Below are 15915 nucleotides of genomic sequence, written 5' to 3'. Positions count from 1 at the left end.
GTAGACAACACCTCACATATTTTCGCAGCTTAAACTTTATAACAAGATTAAACGCGTGTTATATTTTATCACAGCAAAAGTTACTTACTCAGAAGATAGACTGTCTCTTCTACAAAGTTCCTCTGTTGGCAGATCTCTAGAGCCTTGAATTTAAGAGAAGGGAGGAGGGAAAGAGAATACAGGGAACCATGTAACATGATATTTTATTGATCACCAATGCTACAAGAGACTAAAGGATACTTTTCCATGAAGTTGCATTACTCATTTTGACAGGAATAGAGCTCCCTTAATAAGTACTGTCAGGTCCTCTGGCATTAATTAAAAGGAGAAACTCCATGGCATTTTTTGATTTTTCTCTAAGATAAGTCTGGAGACAGGATGGGCATTTGAGTCTGGATTATGTCAATCTCTAGCTTTAAATCTACTGGCAACTTTTTTCTCCTTCCAAAAGTTGGCTAATCCAAAAGCATTAAGGTTATCTACTGTCAAGACTTTTTTCCTGCAGGTGGACTTATGAGGTCTCCAGTGATAGAGATCTACTTGACATTCATTCTTAACACAATGAATGTAGATCTGTACATACCCGCAGGGTAACCAGAATGGCTTGGGGAGGTAGAGAGAGAAACCTCAAAATTTTTTGCGAACAGCCTCAAAGACAACAAAACAAAAAATAATCTAATCCAAGTGTGAAAGCATTTCTTGTAAATTTGGTTTAAAGACGTCAGAGCCAATGCCATGAGCAGTTACAGAACTTGTGCATAGTTGACCAAAACCACAATTACTAAAATTACCAAACTGATTACCAAAGACTTTTTAGTAACTGAAGGGCTGGATATGCTATAAATGATGCCATGTCTGTTTCCAATCTGAAAGCAGAAAGCAAACTCAAGATTGATGGCATTGCTACAAAAACAAACGTTCACCAATAAAGACAGTTATACTTGGAAATAAAAAAATGTAAGTTGATAAGATACAGCTACAGCTGAAGATATAGGTAGGAATTAACTCTTCCTTCCATTCTCAAATTGTTTCAGATGGGTTACTCTGCAAATTAAAGATACACACAATGATCTTCAGAGCAGGGGTAGTGATTTCTCAACTAGATACTTTGGAGGCTTGTAGCTATCCATAATTACTAATGGATATATTATAAACACAGCTGACAATCTTTTTTCTCTCCACTTAGACATTAGAGTACGAAGTACCAGGTATTCAGTATTTCCAGGAGCTGCACATTTACTGACTGTCATGCTCCCTCTAGAGGAAAATAGGGAACAACCGTACTTCTCTTTCAGTTTGTTTTATAAAACAGTTGCTAAACTAAACTTGAATAACAGTGGCTTACTCTTAAAGAACAGGAATGATTTAGTCTTGCATGGTTTATCATTTATTTATGACAACAGTAAGTGTGAATTTGTCCATTATAGTGTGGGTTTTTTTATTCTTTTTCTTTTTTTTTTTTTTCTTTTTTTCCTTTGTCATTTTTAAACAGCGCTGGAATCTGCTTAACAGGAATTGAAGATACTGATATCTGGGAAATAATTGTTTCCCCTTTTATTTCCTTGGAGCAAAGATTTGTATGTGGCAAAAAGCATTATTATATGACATGTAAGGTAAGAAGTATAATTATAGATTATCAGCAAAAGTAAATTCAGTTAAGATTTGTACTTTGTTGGTATCCTTCCTCTCTTCCTTAGCTTCTTTCTTACTGAAACATATTCACATTTTAACATAAGGTTAAAGTGACTCTTTTTCTAATATTGTTTTCTTTCACTTCTATGATCATTGCATCAACTTTCTAAAGGTTCATGGGTCTCTGATGTGTTCTTTTTCACAGCCCTTGATTTCAGCAAAGCAGTGCCAGCAGTGTGCTAGCATCATTTATGTACTACACTTTTCTGTATCACCCATCATTGAATATAGGTGGTTAGATCTGGAATAACTAAAATTAGTTTGCATCAAAAGAAAAAAAGAAGTGCAGGTAAGTTTTGATACATAAAACCACGATTGTGCAAATTACACAGTAGGCAAAAACTAGAGAGAATCACAGTTAAAAAAGCAGGCATCACTGACAAAAGTCTCTAGCTGGAAACCTCTCAGGCTCATTGTCTAGAAAGATCACTGAGACAACCTAGTTTTATGGATATTTTCAAAGACCAAGGCTGCAAGGATAACACAGTATTTTCCAGTGCTTCCTGTTGCAGAAAAGATGACTGACAGTTTACGAAAAGCAAGCAAAATAAGAGAGGTGCTAAGAATGCTACTGGTTCTGTTTAGAGTGCTAACCATGTAAAATGCAGTATTTGATACTACATTTAAACTATTCCACTGGCGTCATCATTATATTGCACACAGAGAGGTAACATTTCAGAATGGCTGAGCAGAGCAGAGCTTAACAGCAAAACCACAAATAATAAAATAATGACCCAGCTGAAGAGGAAAACTCAAATTTCCATTCCACTCAGCTTAATACAAGAAGGGTAAAAAAAAAATCAAAATATGCCCCTCATCAGTTTGTTTATTTTTTGTCTGATGAGGAAGATCAAGGAGGGGAAAACATAAAAAGGTTAAAGAAGGTGGCAACACCATACTTTGTAAAATTCCAAGTCTACTAGCAGAAGTACAAAGTCAAAACACTTTTGGCTCTGTTCCTTTAGTGACTGTTACATCGTGTAAACTACTGGAAAGCAACTTAGGATCTTAGAATACAAAGTTAGAAAAAGTCCAGTTACAGTTATTCATTTTTTAAGATCTGACACTGAGTAGCTTTAGGTTCTTCAAAACAATTGTTGATTTCTTGCAACCACAACCCACTGTCTAATCAGGTCAGCCACTGATGCATGGATATGCTTTAGGTATGCATCAAGAGCAAATCTGGGAATTTTGCATTAAAAATAGCCACAGTTTCTGCCTTCTGAGCTAAGAGAAGGTCTCAGCTATCAGCCAGTTGTGGGTGCATCACTTCTGCAGGTGATGATCACAAACTCAAGGGATTCCTCCTTTTGGCAGCAGAGGGCAGTACCAGACACATTTACAAATTTACCAGACTACAAGTGACAGACATAAAAATCAAAGACTTACTTTTACATCTTGGGGGGCTTACCTTCTCTAGTGGACAGTGTGTGCTGTCTCTGAGAAATGGTAGTAAATTTGGACGATCATATTCAGCATAAAGGCTGATCTGTTTCTCATGATATCGTTGTCCTTTATGGTGATCTCTTTTGAAAAGCTTGTGCAAATACTAGAAATAAAAAGAACTGGAACTAAAAACTCTTTTATAACATTATTTGGACTCTGCTGTATAAAAATCTCCTCTAAATTTCCTCAGGTATATAATAGTACATACTAAAATGCACAGAGATTAAATACCGATTCAGAGGACTAACTTTACATTTTTCTGAAGTACCCTCATCACAGCAATCTCTGTAAACCACCTCTGTTAAAGAGGTTTTCAGCAACACTTGAGTAAATGTCTTTAACTTTCAAGGAAACTACTGGATTTTGAATTTTATGGAAAACTTTGGACAAATACGTCATATGAAACATTTTGGTTATATAGATATGCTTGACCGTTATGGATAAGCAAAGATTATGAAATATTTTAACTGAAGTACTCATACTATAAATAGTGAGGCAAAGCTCCTTCTCTCTTGATGAGCACAAAAAAGTTTTAAGAATAATCTGGAGGGTCCCTTTTACCCAAAGGGAAGCAGGCTCACACTTTGAAACTAATGCACCTCCTCCATAAACTGACAGCCAGTCTTTGTAAAGCACTTGGGCTGCAGGCTGCACACTTCATAAAGCTGTTTGCTATAATCACATCTCTAAAACATAAACCCACGCTCTCCAGCAGATCGATGCACTGAACCCCAACCAGCACACAGCAGCAAGTTAAACTTCCCTCCCTAACAGAGTTCAAGACTGCAGTTATATGTTACACATTCTACCGACAGCGCATTCCAACTGAAGAGGTGCTCTTGGAATAGCAATGTGGAGCTTCCCATGATACCGTAATTCTGCACAAACCAGAACAATCCTGAAGTGTATGGAATCTACTGCTCTAGAAAGACAAGCAGTTTACTGCTTGGAACAGCAAAATTCTCTTCAGAGTTGCAACCACCATCCAACCCCATTTTAGTGTAGGGAAAGAGGAAGGATGCAAACAAGAAGTAATTAACCAGAGAAGACAAGCATCTACAATGTGAATAAGGAATACCTCAGAAGATGTTAAGTAGTAAGCAGTATGTTATCAAGTTCTCACAAATTAATCATTTTAAGATTATTTTACTACTGGCAAAATGCTATTGCCATGGTAAAAAGTGGATTAGCAGAAGCAGTCACTTTGGTTCTGATCATATATGCAATTTCAGTGTCAGGAGCACATTGACAGTATATCTATAAAAGATATATCCTGCAAAGATCATGTTCAGCTCAAAGTGAAACTAGAAGAATATAGAAAAGCTGTAGTTCAGGTACCACATGCTGTAGTTCAGGTCTGTTTTCTAACTCTTCAACAACTCTGTCAATCTGAAAAAAAAAAAAAAAAACAAATGAAAACTAAGAGATCAGCAAACTTGTGAAGAACATTGCATTTACCGGACTGAAAGCAGGACGGAAAAGGCAAGCAAGCACTGGGATCACCATGCCATAAACTTGTTATACTCACAGAAATTTTATCTTCATTGTCCAAAAGCATGTCTACTGCTTTCTAAAGTAAAGAAAGAAAACCCAGTTACGGAATAAGTTTGCACAATTTCTCACTTTTGATACAGTATTATGCTTGTTCACTGCTTGGTATCCAATGGACACTGCAGACCTACTCTTTTCAACAGCATTAATTCAGAGAGTAGTTTGCATAACATCAGCATTCTCTAACAGCAGAGCATTACAGGTAAACACATCACGTATTCTTCCAGAACATCTCTCCTAAGTTTCCACACCATCACCAATCACTTCTATACACTTACATTGCAGGTAAAATATGCCCATTGAATCGTGGGTCACAGAAACCTACTGGCAAATGTTGTACAAATACTATTTACCCCATTGCAAAAGGCAATTTTAGGGTGATGACTATATAGGAAACACACAGCCTAACTTGCCTCACAACTAGATTCCTCCAGCCTACCTGCACACTGATACAGGAACACAAACAGACACGATCATGCAAAGCAGAGTGGCCACCAGAGTTCCTTTTCTGCTTCCTTTTAAAAGCAAAATTTGCTTCACATTAAAATGAAAAAAATCACAGATGCCTGTGATATAACTTTTTTTTTTTTTTAATTTATTAAAAAAAAAGAACTATACAGTATTTGTCATATGTAGTTTACAAGGGGCATACCAAAGACGATCATCTTTGGTATAGTCCCAGTGCTGAAACAAGAGCTGCACAGAAACAGCAGTCTACTGGGTTTTCTCCCAAGGACCACACGCAGATTGTTTCCCCAAGGACCATATAGGTTCTTTCCCCAAAGCTCACACTAAAGCTCATTTGCTGAGGTTTTAGCCAACTGGGAAGAAAGAAGGTTAAATTCAATACAATATGCATACTTCTTGATTTGGGGGATTTAACTCAATAATCTTGCAACGTTTCAGAAGTAGATTAATCAATTGCAATGAAAGAAAATTGGAAAGTACATTTAAAGTCTGCCTCACAATAAATTAACTGTTTACTTTCTGTAGCTCATTAATAATATTATTTGATTAGAAATGCAGGAGTATCATCATGAAAGTCTACCTGAGAATCACAACACCTATCTCAGATACAGCACTCTTCTCACTGTGAATGATAATTTGTATGGAAATACAAAGGAAAATTTCATCCTTGGGTCAATTACTTGCAGTCTAGGCAAACATCTCCTTATCTCAGAAAGTATCCAAACACAGCAAACACACTCCCTGCCTCAGCAGTATCTTTAGCTCATTTATTTTTCTTCTGTTAAAATACCTCTAGCTGAAAGTGAATATAAAATCATTAAAATCACCGTACCTCTGAATCAAAATCCATGAGCAGAACGATTTTATCTTTGATGGAACTGAAAAGATTGTGCTTGTGGATCAACTGGAAGACATCTTTGTGCCTCAGAGTTAGGTAAATTTCTAGGGCTCTGCCATAGCGCTGGTCATAAGTATACCTGATAAAAACCAATGTTACAATTTACTTGATCTAACTGTAGGAAAATTACCTGAGGGGAAATAATAAATATACCTTAGGACGTAAAACTTATTAGGATGCTACTTGATTTGATGAATGTTTGAATAGTTGCCATGATTCACTTTTGTTGATGGGGAACTAACACTGGGCAATATTATTTTCAATTCTGTTTACAGAACAGAGCACAAATATGTAGCTGTTATGTGGTTCTCTGAGTTTTCACTATCCTCTGTTTTCAAACCACAGGGGAAGCTACACAAAACATTAGCTTTTCTATTTTTGGAAGCTAACTGGAAGTCACTTCAGAGCTAAGAAAACATTATTCTCTTAAAACTTTGGGATGGGCTTTAACAGAGGAACAGACAGTAGCTTTGCTTTCTTCAAAGAGGCAGTATGGAAAGAACTTAATATGAGAATCAGGCCGAGAAAACTGAAGAACTTATCCCTGGAAGAAGTAGCCTAAAACCAGACCAGTTTTAACACATTTTCCAGTCACATATTTCCAGCCATGCAGTAAACTTAATATACTACTTTTGAAAAAGAGGGAAAAAAACAACTGTTTATTTTCCTGTGGATAATTCTGAAACACACACCTCACAAAAGAGGCTTCCTCTGACAGCACAATGAGGAATGCTAGCTATTTGTTTTGGAAAGAGAAGTAGCAAAACTGATCTCCTACGCAACTCTTTGCCTTCTGCAGAAAAACTGCAGAAAAGCAAGTATTTCTGTTAAGAGAGTTAGGTTATTTATAACCTACAGTATACTATCTCAAGCTTACTTTTTGTAATAGGAGTTTGAAATTGTACTCACAGTTCTGCAAGTGTTCTTAGCAAAGTCCTGTTCTGTGGATCTTTCTTCAGGTGATCTACTACAGCTTGAACTATGATTGTGTTGTTGTAGAGATCTCCAGGCCACTCTTTTATCAGTGTTGCAAACCCCTAAAAGTATAAGAGATTGTAACAGAAACAGAAAGAACTGCCTAAGGAACATTTCAAAACATCAAAGCCTCTGAGATGATACCTGCTGTGCTTCACCTCTAAGCAACTTTTACGTGCCCAGAGACCTGCACAGTGTAGAGCACAGATTTTCCTTCTTAGGGCAATGTTATCAAGATTCATGAAGCTGGGTCTCTTTCAGGTGCTGTACACTTTGTGCGGCACCTGAACCACTTGTGCTATATTAAATAAACTAAAAATAAAAGTATTCATAATAAGTAAACAATCTCACAAAATTTGTGTGCTCTGAAGAACATTCTACTTATTTTTCTGAAAACAAACAAAATCTGTCTTTTTATTTTTTCTCTATCATGAAGTTGTCCACTGGCAACCTGTTTGAACACAATGGAGAATTTGTAATCGGAATTCTATGTTGCTGAGAGTATTTGGCTGGCAATAGCTACTACATGTGGACATGTCAGGCTGCAGTACCTCATAGTCACTCTCCAAAAACTCATGCAGGACCATCTCATAGATAAGAGGTTTCAAAACTGGATCCCGTCTGGGCAAGTAACGACTAATTGCCTATAGGAACAAAGAGAACAAAGACAACAAAAAGTAAGAAGGAACATGATAAGTAACGTCCCAGTACTTCAATTATATGAAAAAGAATTATTGTGAAACAAACAACAAAACCATGCACAAAACACGCCTCTTGATAAACACTGGAAGCATTGTATAATCATATTTGTAAGCAACATCGTAATAGTACTCGCTTTAAGATGGCACACATCAGAATCTTATTACTTACCTGAAGGAATTTTCATTAGAAAGACAGCTGTAAGATACTAGTTGGTGGAATGGGCTAATCAGCTACTGGACTTACCGAGGTGTGAACATTTACTGACAGTCATTAGAAAATAAAACACATACAAGACCCCTCAGAAGATAAAAGTTATCAAAATCCATTTTGTCCAGCCTTGCTATTATATATGGTAAAAAGGTACGAGCAGTCATTAGCTGAAAAACTTTTACTGAAACGGCTGCTCCACAATGACAGGAGCAACGTCTGCCTGGCTGAGGTCCAGGGCGGGAGCTCGGCATCGGTCTGGGAGCCAGGGATGTCCTTGATGTGCAGCTGGACACCTGAGCACCAGAGACATCCTGAAGAGACCATCAATAAGGAAACAACAAGAATCTGGGGAACAACTTATCACCTGGGAAGGTGAAAAAGAGCCTGGACATATGGAAATTGGCCCAAGAAAGTGGCAATGTGCATGAGAAATCAAGAGTTGTTTAAAAAGTACGAGGAACATGGTCAGCTATTGGCTGTCCCAGGAGGATGGTAGAAATGAACCGCATCTCTTGGTTACCTGACGTGGTGGTGTCCTATGCTTTCTTAGGTGTAACAGTTATAAATGGTATAAAACAGGTCTGATTTTTACCCAAAATAGAGCTCCTTTCGTCTGAGAAGCTTCCTGTGCTGCTCCATGGAGAGGAGCCCATCCTTGAGCAGTCTGCTCCTGAAGGACTGCACCCTGTGGTACAGCTCCCGAGCTGGCAGCTCTCAGGAGGCCAGCAGGCATTTCCTTCTGCCCCTGGTTCAGGAGACTTTTTCTGTCAGCCTTTTTCCCGTTAGGGCATGGTCACCTTTATGGCTGCTCCCCACACCCAGTGACACAACACCATGATAATTTCCCATCCCCCAAATGACTTCCATCTCGGTTGCTTTTTAGGATTTATTTATTTTTTTCTTAAATAACGGGCCCAGCCTGGCGGCCTGGGTGGTTGCCAGCCCCCGGCTCCTCCTGCTGGGCCCTGCGCAGCCAAGATGGATCCTCGGGGTTGATGTCCTGCGGGGACTGGGTCCGTCTGCGCCCGTCCTGCTCCCAGTGCCAGGAGAAGCTACGGACGAGCAGCCGTGGCGTGGAGGGGCTGCGGTCCCTGCACCTGGGCGAGACGCTGCGGGACCAGTAACTGGAGGGGCTCCACCGCCACTGCTGCTGCCCCGGCCCCACATTGCGCTGGAACCTTCCCCGGGGCCAGCGGGCCAAGGCATCCCGCACGGGGCGCGGCACTAGCCTCATGATCGCAACGATGGGCCGGCGGCAGAGCGGGCAGGTGGCTCTGTGGGCGGCCCAGGGCTGGATGCAGTCCCTGCAGAAGGAGTGCCCGCAGGGGTCCAGCCGTGCTGCGTCGGACAGCGGACCCAGGCAGATGGTGCAGCTCTCTTCTCTTGGGGCCTCTGCTGGCAGCTCCTGGTGTGGCTGGCTCATGGTGTCCGCGGCTGCTCTGGCGTGGAGACGCTTGTCCTCCCCGGGATGCTGCTCTGACTTGACGTCAGAGCGGGTATCAAGCGCCTCTGGTCCTCAGCACCTCCCTCGCCGGTTGCTGGCAGAATCTCAAAGACTTGCAGCCCACCAGCAGCCCCTCAACGCCTTGCACTCCACCAGAAGGACCTTGATGCCTTGCCTGCAACCAGAGGGATCTCAGCATCTCACATGACCCCAGAAGGACGTCAACGTCTCGTGTTCCAGCAAAAGGACGTCAACGTCTTGAGTTCCAGCAAAAGGACCCATGTGCCTCACCTGCCACACAGAAGGACCTCGACGTCTCTTGTGCCACAAGAAGAACTTTGACGTCTCGTCTCACGTTCCACCAGTAACACCTTCACCTCTCATGTTCCAGCAGTGGGACCTCAACCTCTTGAGTGCCACCAACCGGACTGAACACAGGCTGGACGCTCAGGGCACTTATGGCCAGCTGCCTTTTGTGAGGCCAGAGGGTGACACTGACTCTGGGGTGACATCACTTGGTGTGCTCCTGATGGCAGCACTAATGGAGGTAACGTGACTGTTGTGAGAAAATGCTGATATGAAATGGCTGCTCCACAATGACAGGAGCAACGTCTGCCAGGCTGGGGTCCAGGGCAGGAGCTCTGTCTTGGTCTGGAAACTGTGCCTGGGAGCCAGGGACATCCTTGATGTGCAGCTGGACACCTGAGCACTGGAGATGTCCTGAAGAGACCATTGAGGAGGACACAACAAGAATTGGGGGACCAACATATCACCTGGGAAGGTGAAAAAGAGCCTGGGCACAAAGAAATTGGCCCAAGAAAGTGTCAACATGCTTGAGAACTCAAGAGTTGTTTAAACAATATGAGGAACTTCGTCAACTATTGGCTATCCAAGGAGGATGGGAGAAATGAATAGCATCTCTTGGTTTGCTGATTGTGGTGGTGTCATCATAGAATCATCAACGAACCACAGAATCACAGAATGGTTGAGGTTGGAAGGGACCTCTGAAGATCATCTATTCCAACGCCCCTACCAAGCAGGATCACCTGCACATTGTGCAGGATGGCATCCAGGCGAGTTTTGAGTATCTCCACAGAAGGAGACTCCACAACCTCTCTCGGCAGCCTATGCCAGTGCTCTGTCACCCTCACAGTAAAGAAGTGCCCTCTCATATTCAGCCAGTACCTCCTGTGCTTCCGTTTGTGCCCACTGCCTCTCGCCCTATCACTAGGCACAACTGAAAAGAGACCGGCTCCGTCCTCTTGACACCCTCCCCTCAGATATTTATATACATTTGTGGGACAAGACACTGGACAGCAGCCCCGCAGAGAGGGATCTGTTTTTTTTTGTTGATAGCAAGCTAAATATGAGCCAGCAGCGTGCCCTGGCAGCCAGGAGAGCCAACCGTATCCTGGGGTGCATCAAGCACAGCATTGCTAGTCGGTTGAGGGAAGGGACTGTCCCACTCTACTCTGCAGTGGTGCGGCCTCACCTCGAGCACTGTGTGCAGTTCTGGGCACCACAGTACAAAAAGGATGTGGAACTATTGGAGAGAGTCCAGAGGAGGGCTATGAAGACGGTAAACCGCCTGGAAGGGGAAGATGTATGAGGAGCGGCTGAGGTTACTTAGCCTGTTCAGCCTGGAAAAGAGGAGGCTGAGGGGAGACCTCATCGCGGTCTACAGCTTTCTTGTGGTGGGGAGTGGAGGGGCAGGCGCCGATCTGTTCTCTTTAGTGACCAGTGATAAGACCCGCGGGAACAGTGTCAAGCTGCGACAGGGGAGGTTCAGGCTGGATATCAGGAAGAGGTTCTTCACCGAGAGGGTGGTCTCGCAATAGAACAGGTGACGTAGTCATGGCACCAAGCCTGTCAGAATTTAAGCCGCGTTTGGACTATGCTCTCAGTCACATGGTCTCAGTTTTTGGGTAGACCTGTGTGGTGCCAGGAGTTGGACTCAAAGACCCTTGTGGGTCCCTTCCAACTCGGGATATTGTATTGTATTTTAATTTGTGACTTACTGTGAGGCCACTACATTTTTGAAGAGTTCTGTTTCACCAGGTATTTTTACAGGCCCAAATTAATTTGAGAATATACCTCTCCAAGGGAACGTTGAACGAGTGTGATCCATTGCTCTATAGGAGGTGTTAAGAAACTGCATGCTGGCAGTCAGGAAACAAGAACCTGCTATAATTATTCAGCTCATGCCATTGAATTTCAGCACAGCATCTTATTAGCACTATTATTCCATGGACGAAGAGGCCAAGGCTACTACAGCTTGCCAAAATAATCCCTACCACTACCAGCCATGCTGGTACTCCTGGGTTTGTAGCTGAAGGCCCAGCACTGATGAAATTCCTCCAAACACTCAGTGATGTTGCCTGTTGCCCACTAACAGTACATGTTACAGTAGCATTTTGTTATTGAGGTCACTTGAACAAAGCTGGAAAAATAACAGCTCACTACACAACACAGGTTGTTGTTTTTTTCCTTCCAATTTTACAAACAGCAATGACTATTCACAATAAATTCTCCCAGTATTTAACTCAAAACAATTGCTGAAGTTATACATTTCATGATAGTCTTCTATCTGCACGAAAAAAAGGAGGTTAAAATAAAACATTGACAAAAAAAGCACTGTGAATGACTGCAAAAATTAAAAGTTCATTGCTCACAGGACATCTCTCCTCTCCCCAGTTTGAGCTCGGCCAGTCTTCAAAGCGTAGCATGCTGCTAACATCAGCTCTCACCATCTGTCACAGAATTTAACAGCTAACTTGGGGCACGCTCTTGCCAGCTGCCCCAGGGAACCAAATGCCTAAGCCCTAATGCCTAAAGAAGCCTTCTTTCAACAACCACACAGTAAGAAAGCTGGAATATCATCTGGAGACTTGAAGAAGAGGACACTCCTAAACTACTGTTTTCGTATCACTTTTGTCCTCCTGCCACCTCCTAGGCAAGCAGCTTCATCCAACAGGCTTTGCTGCAACTCTCAGCTCCAGTTTGTCAGCACAGCTCTCTGCAGAGCAGGGCAGCTGCCTCATTACATGGGGCCAGGATAATGTGGGAAGGAAATGACTCCTGCCCAAAGTCCCACTGCTACAAAGGAAAATCACAGCCACCTTCTGCATTTGCCAAACTGCCCAGCAAAGACACAAAAGCATCCAAGCTATTTTTGAGCCTAGGCATAAAGCTGAACCAAGACATGCTGCAGGTTACAAACTCTTCCTATTTTATTTTTATACAGTAGTTAAAGAGTGAGGTCAGACAGACAAAAAGCTCCAGAATTGGGATGCCTTTGTATCAATTCCTGAGCCATGTTGGCAAAGTGACTTTAAATGAAAAGAAGATACTATACACAGAAACATTTTCTTTCCTTCTTTCTTCTTCAGACATGCTTTCAGACTTCTGATCAATAAAAGCGGGGTATACACAAGAAACCCCATACAGAAGGTGACAAGAGATAGCCTAAAACATCTCACCAATAAACCCAAAACACAAATACATATTCCTCAGAGGATACCTGTGAGCTGAAACGGGCTGTTTGAATAATGCCGCTCAATGCTAAGACCACCATAGTCAGGTGAAGTTTTTGATGTGTCCTCTAGCCAACATTTTGGTCATTAAAACATTCCTGCTGCTAGCTGATCATCCTGCATCCCTGCTGAAAGCCAGTGCTGCCAAAGCAGAGTCAAAATAACGGAGCATATGCCTCGTGCCACAACCAACAGCACTCACAGAGTTTGGCCTCTTCCTTCAAATCCACCTTCCTCAGTTGTTGGAGCCGAGTCCCTGGATTTTACACTGAAGTGCCTCATGCACAGGCACGTTAACTCCACCAAACCACAGCTACTGGGGGAGGAGTGGGGCAGATCAACTCAAGGCTCTAAAATCTTGAAACTGCTGTAACAAAGTTTGCTAGAGGACGTTAAACTCAAGCCTCAACAGACACCAAGATACCAAAATGCAGCCTTGGTAGCCAAATAGGACCTTTTAGTATAGAACACACACACAAAAAAACCTAAACCCACAAGTTAGTTATTGACAAATCACATTATACTGGAAATATCAGATTTGAGGCAACAGCTAATAGATGCAGCAAAAATTCTTAAAGAAAATTCCCTTTTTAAAGGCACAAGTAATTCTGAAGAGTGACAGTGTAGCACAGATATTCCAAAGCTAAGTACCCAGCATCCAAAGTTCATGTAATTTCATTTCTTGATGCTAGAAAACACTTTGCATCCAAATCTCAAATACAGTCCCCTCATCAGAGCTAAAAGACATTATAGCACAGTTATACTGTTGTATAATAGCTGCTGGTTGGGTAAATAGGTAAAAATTCCAAATAACATAAAAGAAACTCACAGCATTTCAAGAACTTACAAAAGATAAGCTAAGTCTTATCTAATAGTCTGGTATCTTTAGTAACTTGGGAAAACTTACTTGTCATTGCAATAGTAAAATAAACAAGGCATCTTCTGGAACTGCAGCTTGAAACTGAATAATGTAATGTACTGCATCTTATGTTTTTCTAAGTCCACTTTCAATGGGCTGAAAACAACCAACTGTTTAGAAAGGCAGTAATTTAGCAGAGATGTTTTTGCAGCAAACCTGCAAATATTTTTATATTTTACAGTCTGCTGGATGACTTAAGTGGAGCCAAGAAAAACATCCATTCCAGACATTTGCATCTAAAAACAAAATAAAACCAAAAGGACGAAGAAGCAGTGTATCAAAATTTCACCTGCACCTGCACTCAGGCCCTTTATTGGATTGAAATAAAGAGACAAACATGAGATTTCATCTTCCAGTGTGGCAAAGAGTGCACCGGACCACTAAGAACTCATATAAAAGGCAAGGCTGTTCTCACACTGGTGTGACTCTAAAACAAAAGCCAGGCATTTCTAAAAACAGTAATGCTGAAACACTTTCACTCTTTGAACAGAATTAAACAGCTCAAAAACAGCTATGGACTGCATGCTGTGAGATCTTTATAATATGTCCTTTTTAGGCTCATTGACTTTGAATAGGAAGACATAAAATTCAGAAATAAACGTACATGCGTTACTGAAGAGAGTGTGCATAATGTTTTCTACTGGTTTGGCAGTGACAGCACTATACAGCCTTATGTCCTGGGCAATTTATTAACTGAGAATCTCACACTAAGCATGTACCATTACGGTAGTTGGTTTCCTAGGAGGGAAAACACAAGACAGAGCAGGCTGCTCCTCTTTTGCCACCATTTCTAGCGCAGAGCATTTATTTTCCCTAAATTACTTTGCCATTTTTTGCAATTAAAGCTGTGTTTCTGTTGCAAGGGACTTGGATTTTCAGGAAAGGTTGGCATCCACAGAGGCTCTTTTCCTTAAGAGTTAGGGCAGGATTTTTCAGGAGATATTAGAAGGAAGTGAAAAGTAAATGAAATGATGTATTTAACAGTAAGCATCTGTGAAAGTAAAGGCCCTGGGGGTGGGTCTTTTACTTGTGGGCTGTCAACAAGCTAAAAATAGGTAGCTGAGTACCTGGATGTGGTCTGCCTCCAACCCTGTTTGGAGGCTTGTTAACATATACATATCAACCTGAATGACAACTGTATGACAAGAGGTCTGGCCCAGGAATTTCAAGGGCAGTGCTGTCTTGCGCTGCCACATTAGAGCCATTACATGTCAAACCTTTAGATACTTGGTCAAAACATAGAGGAAACAGAGCATGCCAATTACTTCCGTTCAGAGATACAAATTAACTTACCTTAAGCTGACCTATTTCTTTAAACTTGTAAACTTCAAATTCCCAGAGTTCTGTGTTTTTGCCAAGAATTTTCTGGCACTTTCTGGAAGGAAGATTAAAGGGGAGAGAATAAAAGTAAATACACAGAATAATACAAATGTGACAGCATTACTGACTGCATGATTCTTTCCTCCTCTCTTCTCCCTTATCAGGACTCTTTCAAAGGTCACTAATTTTGGCAAGCATTGCTTCAAGCAGAGTATGCCAGATAACTCCTCTTGTCAGGGCTTACAATTTCACTGCATTCAGGAGAACCTGACTGCTTACATTAATGCATTATTTTGCATGCATCTGCAAATGCAATTTGCAAATTGTAAATTTGCAAATGCAAATTTGCATTTGCAATGCAATACATTAATGCATTCAGTCTTACTGATTAGGACAGCATTAGCTTAATGAGTGAAAAATTTAAGTTTCAGCTAAATAAAATAAAGTGCTTAAAGATATACATACACATACATATGAAAATACAAATCTCAGGTGATTTCTTATACTTCAGATAACCAAATTTGACATTTTGGTTACGTGCATGGAAACACAAATTATCTTCTGAAGATCTTACATGCATTGACACACTAATAAGATCAACATCCAAAGAAAACATCGGTGTTGAAAATCTAGTGTGGTTTTGAAAAAATCATGGCTTATTTTCAAAAGTATGTATGTCCCAATTACAATTAAACTTAAGAAAGATTCCAGTAACTTTTGGGTCACTACAGGCAACAAAATATAGAACACAGCAACA

At 41.2% G+C, this 15915-nt stretch overlaps 1 protein-coding gene across 2 annotated transcripts in view; it reads right to left on the bottom strand.

The window, feature by feature from the left end:
• Window positions 1-15915, bottom strand: part of VPS41 (VPS41 subunit of HOPS complex) — a 107255-nt gene that overhangs the window by 13394 nt on the left and 77946 nt on the right. For both annotated transcript variants that reach the window (XM_080582229.1, XM_080582230.1), the window contains 8 exons: window positions 15132-15213; window positions 7582-7674; window positions 6965-7092; window positions 5990-6134; window positions 4667-4708; window positions 4477-4527; window positions 3104-3241; window positions 89-143 (listed from right to left, as the gene is read on the bottom strand). In XM_080582229.1, coding sequence (XP_080438355.1) covers window positions 89-143; window positions 3104-3241; window positions 4477-4527; window positions 4667-4708; window positions 5990-6134; window positions 6965-7092; window positions 7582-7674; window positions 15132-15213 — 734 coding nt within the window. The remainder of the gene's footprint in view (window positions 1-88; window positions 144-3103; window positions 3242-4476; window positions 4528-4666; window positions 4709-5989; window positions 6135-6964; window positions 7093-7581; window positions 7675-15131; window positions 15214-15915) is intronic.

The sequence above is a fragment of the Anser brachyrhynchus genome (assembly GCF_964034855.1).
Source record: "Anser brachyrhynchus genome assembly, chromosome: 2".
Lineage (NCBI taxonomy): Eukaryota > Metazoa > Chordata > Aves > Anseriformes > Anatidae > Anser > Anser brachyrhynchus.
The sequence above is the reverse complement of the archived record's forward strand: the minus strand, read 5'-3'. Positions and strand labels throughout refer to the sequence as shown.